The sequence below is a fragment of the Ursus maritimus genome, unplaced genomic scaffold (assembly GCF_017311325.1).
Source record: "Ursus maritimus isolate PB19 unplaced genomic scaffold, ASM1731132v1 scaffold_10, whole genome shotgun sequence".
NCBI lineage: Eukaryota > Metazoa > Chordata > Mammalia > Carnivora > Ursidae > Ursus > Ursus maritimus.
Window position 1 is genome coordinate 21,922,483 of NW_024423344.1, and position 15,217 is coordinate 21,937,699.

Below are 15,217 nucleotides of genomic sequence, written 5' to 3' on the forward strand. Positions count from 1 at the left end.
GTCATGGCAGAAGTTAAGATTTACAGAGAAACATTATCATAATTTATGAATGCTTTAGCAATTTAGTGGCTAAATTATGAATTGTCAGTTATGGATGAAACAGCCATTACCTCAACTAGCAGCTTAATCTGACTCTTATTCCCATAGCTGAATTCTTCTGTTGCCTCCTCTCAACCAAATTAAAGGTTGGGGTAAAGACACTCTGGGCTTTTCAAGGAATGTCTTGTTCCGTGACAGAAATAAGGGACTAGAGAGCAGTTCTAGGATGAGAATGCTTCTTTTCATCTGGATTCTAAGCAAGATGAAAAAAATGAAGTATTTTTAATCAGTGGGAGTTGGGGGGGCACCTGGGCAGCTCAGTCCTTTAAGCATCAGCCTTCAGCTCAAGTCATGATCCCAGGGTCCTAGGATTGAGCCCTGCAACGGGCTCTATGTTCCGTGGAGAGTCTGCTTCTCCCTCTGCCTCTCCTCCTTGCTTTTGTTCTCTCTCAAATAAATTAAAAAAAACAAAAAAACAAAAAAAAACAAAAAACTACCTAGTTCTCTTTTAAAAAAAAAAAAAATCTGTGGGAGGTAGGACATCTTTATCTCATGTGAGCATTCGTGTTTTATTTTTCCCCCAGTAGTATGTATGTATGTATTGCTATTTTTTAAGTTTTTATTTAAATTCTAGTTAAATATTAGTTTTTAGCTGATTAATTTGCACTTTATAATAGCTGAAAGATTGTTCCATCTAGTGTCAAATTAACCTTACTACTCTTTAAAAAGATGTTAAGCAAGTAGGTAGATTGGTTTGGTTGCACAGTTGCCACGATACTTTGGAACAACACAACACTTAGCTGCCAGTAAAAAGAAGGCTTTCCCATTTCCTGTTCTTGCCATGTGTTAGAATTTTTTTTTTTTAACCTATGCCTTTGCTTGCACAGCCACCTAACATTTCCTTTGAATTCTTTGGTGATAAATTTATAGAACCGAAGGAGAAAAAGGCAAGCTGAAATCTCCACCCTCCTAAAAATGTAAACCTATTATGCCACTTTTTATTTACCTGAAATGTACATTTTAGCAAAAAAGTAAAATTTAGAAATCCAAATCTAGAGAAATTTGAAGTCCAACCCACCCATATCTTTCCTTTTTTAAAAGAATGTCCAGTCTCCAAAAAAGTTGCTTTACAAGAGTAGTCTTTATTACATGCTTAAATGAACAATCACTGTAACACTACCTCATTTACACAATATTAGATCCTGTGCTCTCTCACCTCTTTTCCATAGCATAAACACAACCAGTACTGGGTGGGGGTAGGAAGCGTATTACAAAAGCACTCTTTAAAACGGATGGAGGGTTCAGGACTTACTATTAAATCCCACATTTATCTTATGCTACCTAATTTGAACAACACGTATAGGACATTATTTTTGAAAGGAATACTTTTGCAGGAAAATATCTGAAATTTTGACCCAATCTGAACTACCACTCAGCTCTTTAACAAATTTCTAACAAAAGACAGAGAACTACACACTTGCAACAGATTTTATAATAGTTTGTATTTGCACACAAATTCTGCCACATTGTTCAGCACCACCAAAGTAAAATTCTTAAATCTTTCACTGAAAATGAAAAACCCATCTATCACCTGTTCCCAGTAAAACATTGATTGTTCTACAAAATCAGCTGATTTAATCAGATAGGAACTGAAGTTTGAGAGATGGTCTTTCCAACTTGTGAATTCATCAAATAAAGACCCTTCTAGGAATATAGTGGGACCAAAGAAAATAAGAAAGCTAAGCAGAATGACTACCACAAATAACTGATAAAAGCTCCAGGGAATCTTGCTAATGAATGTGCCAGTGTCTTGAGGCAAAGAAAGTTTATCCACATCTACTAGTTTTATGTCTTCCCACTGACTGGTATCAAAGTTCTTCATTAAAGGGCTTGTGGGCAAATTAGAGGGAGGTAAAGGAGTTTCCTTGATTACTTTTATTTTCTCTCTGAACTCCTGCATCTGTTGCAGAAATATGATGGGTTCTGACACATCTTTGAAAGCCTCAGCAATGTTAAAAGCCATTCGTTGTTCCTGCAAGATGGTGTTGAGTTTGTTGATCTCTGGGTCATAGGCTTGCATAACTGCAAGTTTCATGGTCTCAAAGTCAGACAGGATCTCATTCTTCTTTTGATCTAATGTATGTTGTAACTTCTCAAAAAACTCCTTTACTTTATCTGAATCTTTAGTCAGTAACTGTAGAGATTTCCTTTTGCTAGTTTCCAAGGTATCCAAGCGAGAAAGAGCATCTCCCCGACGCCAGGTCTCAAAGCTCTGGAAGAGGGACTCAAAGGCATCTCTTTCCTGAGCATAGGCATCTTCGATAGAACAGAAGACATGCTTGGTGTGGTCACCACGAGTAGCACAGATCCCACAAATCAGCTGCATATCAGTCAGGCAGAAAATGTTGAGAGGCTGCCCCAAGTGTCCTTTGCACACTGGCATTTTGGGAGAGATCTTGATCTTGTTATACTTTTCCACAATACCCTTCAGGGAGTAATTAACCTGCAGGCTATTGACTCCGGTAGCTGAAGTTTCTTTACGGCATGTAGGGCACTTGAATGGAGAGGATCTCCACAAGGAATTCCGCACAGTCCCCTCTAAGATCCCTTCTAAGCATTTTTTGCAAAAGTTGTGTGAGCAAGGCAAAACTCGAGGATCATCAAACAGACTGCAACAAATTGGGCACGTGAGATCTTCTTCAAGCAGCTCCATCACATCCTACCATAGAGAAAGAAAAAATTTAACTCCAGTCATCTCCTCCACTATGTAATAATCAGAAGAAACTATCTTCAGAGGCATTAAAAATGATCTCTCGCTGAAATAACCAGGCAAACAAAGGAAATGAGTGAGAAATTTAGGAAGGGAATGCACACCAAAGCAGATTTAATCTGCTGGGACTGGAACACACTCCTTATTAGCAGGACTCCCTGTACACAAGGCCTTTGTGTGGGCTTTCCAACAACAGTCTTTGGCTGAGATAGGGTTAGGTCTAGGACAACTGCAAGTTGAGCCAGCAGGACCCAACTGATTGTTTTAAAACAGAAAGCTGACTACTAGCTGTCAGAAACAAAGCTACTCAGTGTCTGAATAGAATGAGCTCTTTAGTCTGGGCCCACAATTATAAAATGGTATGCTATTTAAAAGAAAGAAGCATAGAAATATAAATTCAAGCATGCATCTTGTGCAGGCTTTTATTAAAAACTAGCAAATTTTTCTATTTCAAAAGCAAGATTACAATTATTAAAATAGTAAAAACCTGAGAGTTGCAATTCATTCTTCAGAGAATTAAATGAAGTTTTCTTTTAAACCACCAAAACTGTCTAGTGTGCATCAATTCTCAAAATGTGGGCAGAAATCTGCTGTTCCTAAGACTCTTCAAGTCATTTGTGAAGCTCAATACTTTTTTCACAGTAATACTGAGATATTTGCTTTTGGCACCATATTGACAACTGCACTGTAAAAGCAATGGTGAGTAGACACTGCTGGAGCCTTAGCAGGAATCAAACAAGGCAAAGGCAGCACCAAACTGTACTACAAGTTACTGTATTCTTCATTACCACACACCCACGATGCAGGTGGTGGTAGCCGGCTCATTTAAGAATGTTCTTTATGAAGCAGCCAAAATTATTCATTTTTCTGGTTTTTTTTTTTTTTTTTAAGATTTTATTTATTTATTTGACAGAGATAGAGACAGACAGCGAGAGAGGGAACACAAGCAGGGGGAGTGGGAGAGGAAGAAGCAGGCTCACAGTGGAGGAGCCTGATGTGGGGCTCGATCCCATAATGCCGAGATCACACCCTGAGCCGAAGGCAGACGCTTAACTGCTGTGCCACCCAGGCGCCCCACATTTTTTTTAGATCTTGATCAGTGTGTACATGCCTTTTTAATATTTTGAGTGATAAAAAAAGGAAGTAAACAAAGCATTTCTGCGGCACCCAACAGATATTGTCTGGAGAAAAAGCACTTACGTGATTGAGTTGTAATCTGAACCAGCTGCTTTTTTCTTATCGAACACAATTTTTATTTAAAGAATAAATGAAAAACTGGCTATTCAGACTTAGGTAAAGCAGACATCGTCTCAAAAATGAACAAAATAATCCCTTCACTTCAAGGAAATCAAATGGTATTTCTTACCAATGATAAAAGTATAATGCAGGGACAGATAAAAGACTCCAGTTATAATCTATTAATAGCAATTCATTAAAGGGATCTATAAATATGTAAAGCAATGCCACTCTTCTCACAACTGTTTTGAAAATGTTATTTTTCATACAAATTATTTATGTTAACATGTAATAGGTTTATTGTTATAGGTTTATCTTTATTTTAAATGAATATCTTAAATTTTTTGTTTTAATTTCCAATATAGTAAATATCTACATACAGTACATATGTAAACAAAAACTCTTGGGATCCTCAGTTTTTAAGAGTGTGAAGTTGTCCTAAGACAAAAAAAATTTGAGATTCCTGATCTAGAGAATACCATTTCTCAGTTCAAGTTTATTATTTTAAAATGTACATTTTAAAACTTCTATCCCTGAAGTTTTAAAACCAAATATAGTGCTAACTATGTCCTCTTCAGCTTACTGAGGGACAAATTATGTCATGTTACCACCAAACGGATAAATAAGATAGGATCTAATAATCTATAGACCATCTTATAATCAAAAATAAGTAAATAAATTTTAGCAGTAATTTTAAGAATCACAATTAGAGCTAGAATCTAGAAGATAAATAGTGTTTAAAAAATAAGCTGAGTTTGTAAGGCTAATTAATTCGTTTATGGCTTTACATTAAGTAGTGAGAGATATATGTATAATAAATTATAATAAAATTATATGCAGAATTAAAGCAAAGATTATTCTGTCAAATTTAATGTCATATGGCAAAAATACGTGATAAGCTGATCTTTCTGAACAATCTCTCATGACATAAGAAATCATAAAACCTTTTAAAAGCACTGGGAGGAGAATGGCTATAAAGACGGGTTAGTGTGCTCCCTGAGAGAAGTTATGAAGCAGCTGTAAAACATTCTGCCTCTAGGGGTGCCAGGTAGCTCAGTCAGTTAAGTGTCTGCCTTCAGCTCAGGTCATGATCCCAGGAACCTGGGATGGAGCCTCGCATCAGGCTCCCTGCTTGGTGGAGAGTCTGCTGTCCAACTCCCTCTGCTGCTGCCCCTGCTTGTGCTTGCTCTCTCTCTCTTTCTCTCTGTCAAATAAATAAATAAAATCTTTTAAAAAATTCTGACTCTAGAACAAAGAAGGAAAACTTTTGATGATCCTCCTACCTTAGTCCTGGTTTTATATTTTATCATCTCTACTCCTCTTTGTCCTCTTTCACCTAAGAATTCTATGCTAAAACTAGATTTTGGAGAAGGTAGTAGAAACAGGAAAGTAAGAGGGGGCAGCATTCAATAAAGTAAACTAATTTACTCATTCTTGCAAGGAATATTTCCAGAGAATCTTATCCAAGCATATTAAATAAGTAAGAGGGAAAACAAAGAATACCAAGTGGTTGGGATACAGAGGGAAAAAATGGGCACCCTAGGCAAAGGGAAACTTTGAGGAAAACTGAAATACATACTGTAATAGGGGCCAAAAAGAATTTTAAGGCAATCAAGTATGAAAAATAAACAGGAAAATGTCACACACAGAAAAATTTAGTAGTAAACAGTCATCCCAAAGCCATAATCACCTTATAGCTCTGAAAATGAACCAGAGGAAAAAACTATTTAGAAAGTCCCTTTTTAAAAATTTGCATCAAGGGGCACCTGGGTGGTTCAGTTGGTTAAGTGACTGACTCTTTTGATTTCGGCTCAGATCATGATCTCAGGGTCCTGGGATCAAGCCAGGCTTGAGGCTGCTTGCTCAGTAGGAATTCTGCTTACTTCCCTCTTCCTCTGCTCCTCTGCTCCTCCCCTAGTGCTCTCTCTTTCTCTCTCAAGTCTTTTTTCAAAAAATAAAAATTTGCATCAAAATTATGGTGGATCCAGTTCCATTTTTAGTGATGCAGCTTACAAATTTTGGTTTATAATTTAAAGATTCTTATTTCTGGGGCACCTGGGTGGCTCGTTAAGCGTCTGCCTTCAGCTCAGGGCGTGAACCCAGGACCCTGGGATTGAGCCCCACATCAGGCTCCTCTGCTGGGAGCCTGCTTTTTCCTCTCCCACTCCCCCTGCTGGTGTTCCCTCTCTCGCTGGCTGTCTCTCTGTCAAATAAATAAAATCTTTAAAAAAATAAAAAAATAAAGATTCTTATTTCTGTTAACTTTAAAAGCTAAACATTTTTTTCTTCTCTTTATACTCAAAACTTTCTCTATGACCAAATTAATGTGACCACTTCCACAGCCAACTTTTAGAGAATGAGACAGCCGAATCCAAAAAACCACAGAAAGTTTGTTGCCTCAAGTTTTAAAGGAAAATACATAATTAATAAGGTTTTAGGCTCACTAAGTGAAGAGTATATTTTGCAGTAAAGGAACTCGTAGATCCTTTTCTTTAAGTATGGCTAACACATAAAAATCTGGAGAAGTCAATAAAACAAACTCCTTTGTAGGAACTAAAGAACATATCCCCTCTTTTCTACAGCTGATTTTCTTTACCAATATAGAAGTCAAGAAACTTTATGTGAACAAAATTATTGCTCTCCAGTAATAAAATTTCAACTTAAGCACTGTCAAATTCAGTGTACAATAGCAAACACATTTCCAAGATTCATTTTTTTCCTTTGAATATGTTTCTGAAAACCAAGAAAATCTAAATTTTGAAGCACAAAAATCGGTTTTACCCACCAATTAGAACTTTCCGAAGTTTTTTTTTTTTTTTTTTTAAGATTTTATTTATTTATTTGACAGAGACAGCCAGCGAGAGAAGGAACACAAGCAGGGGGAGTGGGAGAGGAAGAAGTAGGCTCATAGCAGAGGAGCCTGATGTGGGGCTCGATCCCATAACGGCAGGATCACGCCCTGGGCCGAAGGCAGACGCTTAACCACTGTGCCACCCAGGCGCCCCAGAACTTTCCCAAGTTTTATACCAACAAAGTAGTAAATATATACCTAATTGTCTACCACCTTTCATTTTCAACCTCATTTTCCTGCCATATGTGTATTTTTAAATATACTTTTAATTTACATATAATGAAATTCACTCTTTTTGGTATACAGTTCTATGAGTTTTGACAAATGCATAGCTGTATAACACCACCACAGATTTACTTTTAGGCAAAAATTCATGACATCTGCACTCAAGGTAGACTATGAAAACTGCTTCATCAATCCTACCTCGAGTGGGTATATAGCAACAAGTCTCTACAAATGAAAACTGAAACATGATAACCAGAATATTAAAAATGGAAAAGTCAATACTTATAAAGGAAAGTAGACTTAAAATAGAAGCAAAACCTATATATGTGTATTAGACTTCTCTCTCCTACAAGTCCCTTGTTTTTAAATGATCAACTCAAAATGTTATAATGCAAAAGGTGCTCATTTATTGACTCTTAAACAAAAGTTAATTTTAATAAAAAAACTGACAGAAACTTTCCTATTAAGCCTCTGAATTTAATTGGCAGGAATATAAAGTTGTTCAAGATATTACCCATGATTTCCTTCCAGATCCCATTAGAGAACAAAAAGAAAAGTTAATAATACTTTGTATCTTAAGGATTTAAATCAAATTTCCATCCTGCTTTGAGGCATCTTTGGATTCAGGAATTCCAAAGTAGATACCTAATATGAAACTACATAGCAAATACTGAAACACACTTCACAGACAAAACTAAATTACACAAACCTCAACTAAACTGGGAACCATCAATCTTTCCTGAAACAATGCTTGGAATAAAAGGGATCACTCTTTTTTTTAAGAACTTTCTCTTAGCATATTAATCTTATTTTCAAGTAGTATACTGTATTCTGCTAGTAGGAGATCCACTAGTAATGCTTTTTTGAAACTTAGGGTCAAGTTACTGAATCTAGGTAGAGGATGTAAGGATATTTATTGTATTTTTCAAATTTTCTGTATATTTGAAAATTTTTACAATAAAAAAATTGAGGAAAAAACTAAAAAGGGAGACCAATTATAAGAAAACCATATTGAGGGGCGCCTGGGTGGCTCAGTCGTTAAGCATCTGCCTTCGGCTCAGGGTGTGATCCCGGAGTTATGGGATCGATCCCCGCATCAGGCTCTTCCACTGAGAGCCTGCTTCTTCCTCTCCCACTCCCCCTGCTTGTGTTCCCTCTCTCTCTGGCTGTCTCTCTCTGTCAAATAAATAAATCTTAAAAAAAAAAAAAAAAAAAGGAAAACCATATTGAGCTTAAAAAGCAAAACTTCAGAAGCATTATTAGCGAAGTATGATAAGCTTTACAAGAGTTTGATCTGCTATAGTATTGTTTTATCTTTTATAAAATAAAAAATGTATTACTGAGAATCTCTGGATCCAAGCCTATAAGGAGGCTGACATACTTGTCTGGTTCTTAGACAGTGGCCTTTGACAAACCACATATACATATTACAGTTTCTCTCCTCATTATATACCTGTTTTAAAAGTCATAATGTATGAAAATTATTTATAAAATATTTGTTTTAAGTGCTCCATATCAATGTGTAATTATAATTTATTCTCGCTTTTAGAGACTGTTCCATAATTTATATGATCAAAACAGGATAAAGTGAGTTTAAGAATCTCAAAAAAGGACTATGAAGATATATATAGTGTCTAAAACAGCTTGTCTAATTGTTATGTGGCTCTACAAACACAATATAAAAGTTATTTATGTGTCAATGTAAGACAATAAGAAACTTTCATTTTCTGGCATTATCCTAGAACTAGTAGTTAAAATTTCCCACAGCATATTTCTAGTAGGATTCCTGATAAGTAGGACAAAATAAAGCTAGAACAAAAGGTCCATCAGCCAGGAAGACCCACCTATTCAGCAATTTCACAGAGGTTTTGGACTACGGTAACATTCTCAAAAACATAAAAACCAGGTCTTTACCCTTACTAGTTAGTCCAGTCAGAGGAAAAACATGGGTTTTTCCCTTCCTTCGTTCTCTTTTCTGAACCACTATTTTGCCTTGACTCTTTCCTTTGTTTATTCTCTTAAGTCATCATACTCCCCATGTCAAGGTGTACAATCTTTTGATTTCCTCCTATTCTTTCTTTATCCCTTACCTGCCTCTTCACCTTACTTACCTTTCTTTCCCTTTCATCTTTTCCTTGTGTCTCTTGATAATTACCCCAGCTATTATTCTGTAATCCACAGCATTATATCAGTAGGGTTTTAGGTACCAGCTCAATCAGATATCCCTATCCCACTTCTGTACAACTATCAAGAAGTCTGTGGGAGGATGCCTGGCTGGCTCAGTCAGTAGAGCATGCAACTCTTGATCTCAGGGTCGTAAATTCAATCTAGAGATTACTTAAAAAAATTATTTTAAATTTAGGAACAAAAAACCCCACAGAAGTCTGTGTGATTTCCAAACAGTATTGAAGCCCATTCTCTGCCACCCAGATGAAATCCATTCGAATGAGTCTGAATTTGAGGAAAACATACATATAGACTAAATTATTCTCCTACTATAGTACCAACCAGATTCAGATATTTATCTTTATCTGTTAAGAGTTCCAACTAAGTTAAGTTGGAACTAATGACTTATGGAAAGGTCAAACCAGAAATGTCTGGTCTCTTTTCTCTCAAATAAACGTAAGTGGGTTTAATGAAGATGTAAATTTTTACCCCTAAAACCACTTGTCTTCTTTTACAACCATAAATTTGGCAATCTCTATTGGTTGGTATCTATTAAAAAGTTTCCGTCATCATCTAAATCTGTATTTCAGGTTAATGCCAGCTTTCAGAAAGTACTATCAAAGTCTAACATTTGGTAGGTAGCCAGCTGGATTTATCTAGATAAGTGAGGTTACTTATGTTATATATAATACCATAGAAGGGAAAATAGGCATTTTGTAGATAAACTGATAAGCACTACTTATCAACTTAAGAACTTACTTCTGAGATTCCTATTAGAAATGTCACTAGTATAAACAAAGGTCCTTTTGCTCAGTGTAGAATTATGTATACATCTTATTCTAAAGTAAATGTGAGCTACAGAATATATCAAGTAGAAAGCCAATCATGCTAAACTTTAAGCAATTTTTTGGTTGGCTATATTATATATACTATGTTGGCACTCCATGCTCATATTCAATACCACAAATATGCAGGGGGAATAAAAAAGCTCCCCATGGAGTTATAATGGGGAACCAGGCTATTGCAGTAGAATATACTTGTGGCACTAATGCCACAAGAAAGACAATAAACTATCAACAAAAATTTTCAGTCAACTTTTCCTTAGTAATATGTCTCCAGCTATAATGGAAATGATTTTTTTTTAAAGCTTATAGGAATTTGCTTTATAGAAGGCTTAACGGGAATTAAACTATTCTATATGTCAGAGGATGCCTGTATTTGGTTATGAGGAGTGGGCATAGCACTCTATTCATCCACTACCATTCTGGTATCCAGAGTTCAAGGCCAAGGTAATGAAGATGGCAGTGTCTTCAATGAATAACAAGAATGAATAATCCAATGACCTAATGATATTTAAAAAGATGAAATATAAGCTAAAAGTAAATTCCTGCCCTAAATTCAGAAATACAGCACATTTACAAAGATATTGTTCCTCTAAAAGGTATAATAAATGCCTTATGAAAAGGACATAGAAAGTTGACTCCATACTGAAGTTAGAGAAGTTATCCAAGCAACCAGCTTTTATGTTTTTCTTAAACTATAAAAGTAATTTGTGAGTACAGAAAATACAGGGGAAAAATCACCCATAATCACATCAGCAAGGAATAACCATTATTATTGTTTTGTTTTATTTCTTCCAATCTTGTGTGTGTTCTGTTTGTGTACATACATATTTTAACAAAACTGGTAGCTTCACACAATTTTGTGTCCACCATTTTTTACTTACTTAATCACATGTTTTCCCCCTATTATTATATATTCTTCTAAATTGTGATAGTTCATCTTATGGATGCTCTTACTGGCTATATGTCTTTTGCATTATAACATTTAAATGAACATCTTGTAGAAAAGTCTTAGTCCACAGCTCTGGTTATTTCCTTAGACGATTCCTGTAAGTGTACTGTTAGGTGTGTCAAAGAGTAGAAAACACTTTTAAGGACCTTGAAAAGATTGCCAGGTTTCCCTCTATAAGGGGTATTCAAATTTATGAACTCTAACCAAAAACGTATGAGTGCCCCACTTCTCCATGCAGTTCCTGATCTTACAACAGAACCATACTTTTATAGTTTAGTAAAAAACCAAGAATAAGGCATACATTTTTACCATACCTACCCAAATTTAAAATATAAAACAGTTTAAGGCAGTTAATATTAGTATGTGTTTAGGATTACCAATATGTATAGGGAATATATGGTAATAAAAGTTATGGGGTAGGAATAAAATGTACTGGGTCTAAAAGTATTTTAGAGACCATCTAGAAAACACCTAACTTTATAAATGAAAAAAACTGAGCCCCCCCCCCCCCCCGCATAAGTGGAGCTTTCCCAATTATATACAGCAAGCTAGGCACAGGACCTGAGTTTCCCAATTCTTAGACTTTTAGCACTATCCAGAAAGTGGGTCAAGAATTCAGTGTTCTCATTCATAAAATGGAGAAGTTTAATCATGGCTCTCTAAATACCCCTCTAAAATTTTATGATTTTTACAAATTAGGTTATAACAGGCTCACTAGTAGAGGAAACAGAGCACTGAACCTGTCTCTGAATACCTAACTTCAAGCAGGAGTTTTAGCCTTCATAGAATGAGGATTTTTACATTATCTACATCATCATGCTTTTGGGAAGATTAAGTAACGTGTGCCAGTTTTGTAAATTGCTAAACCATATAAATGTAAGGTGGATTAGTTATAGTTGTGTACAAATACAAAAAATGTAAATTCACGTTTAAAGTGTTATTTTAGAGCATGAGTATATTAACCAAGAAAGGTCCTGAAAGAGAGCCGGACTCTCTTGAAATTCAATTTCATGAACAGGTAAAGCATTATATAGGATAGCAGGTACAAAGCCATTTCATGGAAATGGGCATATCTGAACAATAGCTGTGGTACAGGTAAGACCAGGTAACCAACCTGTCATAAATGTATAGAACTGAAAGAATAACATGGTGTTATGGAAGGACTTACTAGGGAGGCTTCAGTATCTCAGCTAGTGCAAAAAAGATGGTATTTTTGAGAAAAGGAGAGCCTGAAGGAATGTATCTTCTCATTGTGTAAGACAAATATAACCAGTTAATCAACAGCTCCATCAAGTTCTACCAGAAGGAGTGGCTATATAAATGAAATTCTGCTTTTAAAATACGTATTGTATAAAAAACTCAGTATTGTTGTACAAGTCCTAGCAGCATGGTATGGGAGAAGGAAAAAAAATCTTCTTAAAAAAAAGAAATGCTAAGGCCTCTCTTTTCCTTTTCAATATAAATCTGTGGACTGTAATACATATCGACTAATTGCTACATAAATATTTTCCAAATACTGAATCTATCCTGAGTTTTGAAAAAATACGAAAAGTACAGAGACCACCCATGAGGATGGGAACACATACATTCTACACATAGTTCAATTTTGCATGGTTCTGGACCTAAAAAAAAACTGGGTGCTTTTTTGGTTTCTTAATGTAGGGAGAAGTATTGTAGTTTACCTCTGTCCCCTGCCAGCAGGTGTATTCGTCAGGGTTACTATTTCCCAGGACAAAGCAATCAGGTTTGTGTTTTTTTTCTCACGGGGCTACTGCAAAGAAAGAACAAAGAAGAGAGTTATGCATTTATTTGCACAGGATCCTTAGTCTTGACCCTCAATATTTTTCAGTCGTCCGGCACAAATAGAGCCAGCGTGCTAGGACCTGGTGAAAAAGCCAGGAGCATGACGAGATCTTTGTGCAGTACTAAGGAGCTTCCCGGTTAGGGCGCCCTCCCCCGGCGCCAGGCATCTTCCCCAGGTTCAGTGCCAGAAAGTGGCCGAGTGCTCCGATTTATGATTCATGGTCGCCTTTTCTTTCCTAGGCGATACCGAGGCGCTGGCAGTGAAGCCAGGCATAATCCGTAGCGGAGCAGGTTTTCTGGGGCACAGACACGCTGCACGGGCCCAGCGGACGCCCCCTGCACGCCGCTCCATCTCACGCCTTGTTCCAGTGCCCAGCTGGTTTCCGCTGAGCAGCTCGGAATGGAGCTCAAATTGAGCTCTCCGGGAAACCACCCCCCACGCAGGTCGCTGTCCTGCCAGGGCAAGTCCCCAGCCTCGCGGCAGGTCCGAGGATCACACCCCCTTCCCTGAGAGGGACCCGGTGGGTACTTATCTCCGACCTCGGGGGCGCGGGAGGGCCCCTGCCTGAGCCGTGCGGCCGCCTGTCCTCCGGCTGCGGGGGACCGCGGCGTTACCGGCTGAGCACCGCCGCAAATGGACTCGCGGCGCCAGGCGTGCCCCCGCCCCACCGCCCTCCTCTCCCGGCACCCGGTCCGCCTCTCGGCCGGGCTTCGCCTTTGTTCCGTCTCCCGGGTCTCGCCTTCCCCGGGTGGGGTGGGGGGCAGCGGGTGAGGTGAGGGGAGTCCTTCCGGTGCCAAACAACCGCCAACAATAACTGCCACCTCGCCCGCGGTGCGCCTGGAAGAGGGGGAGGTTCCGGCCGTTTCCCTCCCTTCCAGAGGAAGGCGCGCCGAGAAGCGCCGTGTCCAGAGCCGGCCGAGCCTGGGCGCTGAGAAGCTGACGGCGTTCGCTAAGACGCGTGGGCTGGGCCTGACGGACTGCGGGCGTCCGGAGGCGGTGCCGTCCCCGGTGGAGCCACCCGGGAAGAAAGCTGGCGCGCAACAAGATGGTTGGGTTTGGATTGTTGTACTTTTTTTTTTGTTCGTTGCATTTTTAGGAACAAAAAAAAAAGCCCAACCCTTCACACCACTTCATCTGCATCTCTCAAGACCAGAAATACAGCCACAGTGGCTTGGAAGGACGGAGACAACTGTCTGCCTTTCACCCTACAACTCGGTTTGGGTGGGACGGGCATTCCTGTTGGTCCTGTTGGGACCAACCCCAGGGTTCTAGTTATAGGCCCCGGCCAGAGCACAACCAAAATAAGGTTAATTATCGTCCACCCCAACCTTGCACCTACTTCTTTGCGGGCTTTAGGCTGAATACTAGCGACCCAATTCAATTTAAGATTTTCTTTTAGGAAAAACCACTCTTCTTTCCTTTGGAGAGAAGGAAGAACTTAAAATTGGCTTTAACTTAAATGCTGCTAATGGTTATTCAGTTGCTAACCTGAGTCACTATTCTGTATAGGGACTTTGTCTAATATCAAACACATTAAGCACTTATACTAATGATCTGTTTGGTTCCAAGAAGGATACAAAGGTGAACGAATGGCTTCTCCAAAATTTACAATCTTGGGGGAAGGGCAACAAGGACAAAATCACAGAATATGCCCTGGGGTTGAGTTCACCCCCTGTAGGGAAGTCTGGTCTTTGGGAGTAGAATTTCAAGGAGAGGTATTCTAGGCCTGCCATACATAGTCCTTGGGCTCTGTGACCAGTCTTTAGCTCCAACTCCATAAAAGCCCCTCCCCACTTCCTTCTGGGATGTCTAGTTCCTTGCCATGCCCCTATCCCTTAAACCCAGTTTTGCCTCTGTAGAACAGCTCCTATATGCCATATAGTCTTCATAAAAAACACCGTGGGATGAAAATTATGATTCTCATCCTGTAGAGGAGTAAATGGATGAAGTGATTTCTCCAAGAGAAAAATCAAGAGGTAGAGCCAAGACTCTAAAGTTGGATACGAGGTATAGCTTCTTTCTACAGCACCATAACTGTCAATGCCATGAAACTGCACCCTAGTCTTCTACTAAATTAGTGTTATTTTTTTAAACACACCAAAAAAATCTGATTTATAAAAGCATTTTAAATGCCTAATATTAAAATGATCCAAGAGTGAAAGGTTGTTGACTCATAAACACAAATTAGCCTTAATGTAATTATATAATACATATTTATATAGTTAGATCTGTTTGGTGGCAAATACTAATAAACTTCTGCCCAACTAAAAGTAAAACATTGGTTAACTCGACATAGAAATCTTTAGACTCAAATTACTAAAAGAACATTATA

General features: G+C 38.1%; 1 protein-coding gene and 1 long non-coding RNA gene across 5 annotated transcripts in view; one reads left to right on the forward strand and one right to left on the reverse strand.

The window, feature by feature from the left end:
* LOC103677621 overlaps positions 1–13,345 on the forward strand; it is a 115,046-nt gene extending 101,701 nt beyond the window's left edge. For both annotated transcript variants that reach the window (XR_005832580.1, XR_005832587.1), the window contains one exon: positions 13,125–13,345. This is a non-coding gene — a long non-coding RNA (uncharacterized LOC103677621). The remainder of the gene's footprint in view (positions 1–13,124) is intronic.
* The window catches only part of TRIM13 (tripartite motif containing 13), a 19,404-nt gene continuing 5,348 nt past the window's right edge, over positions 1,162–15,217 (reverse strand). For 2 of the 3 annotated variants that reach the window (XM_040622591.1, XM_040622578.1), the window contains exons 2-3: positions 12,764–12,852; positions 1,162–2,758 (exon numbers count right to left, since the gene is read on the reverse strand). In XM_040622591.1, coding sequence (XP_040478525.1) covers positions 1,529–2,752 — 1,224 coding nt within the window. In that variant the 5' untranslated portion in view covers positions 2,753–2,758; positions 12,764–12,852 and the 3' untranslated portion in view covers positions 1,162–1,528. The remainder of the gene's footprint in view (positions 2,759–12,763; positions 12,853–15,217) is intronic. The other variant, XM_040622583.1, reaches the window with a different exon arrangement.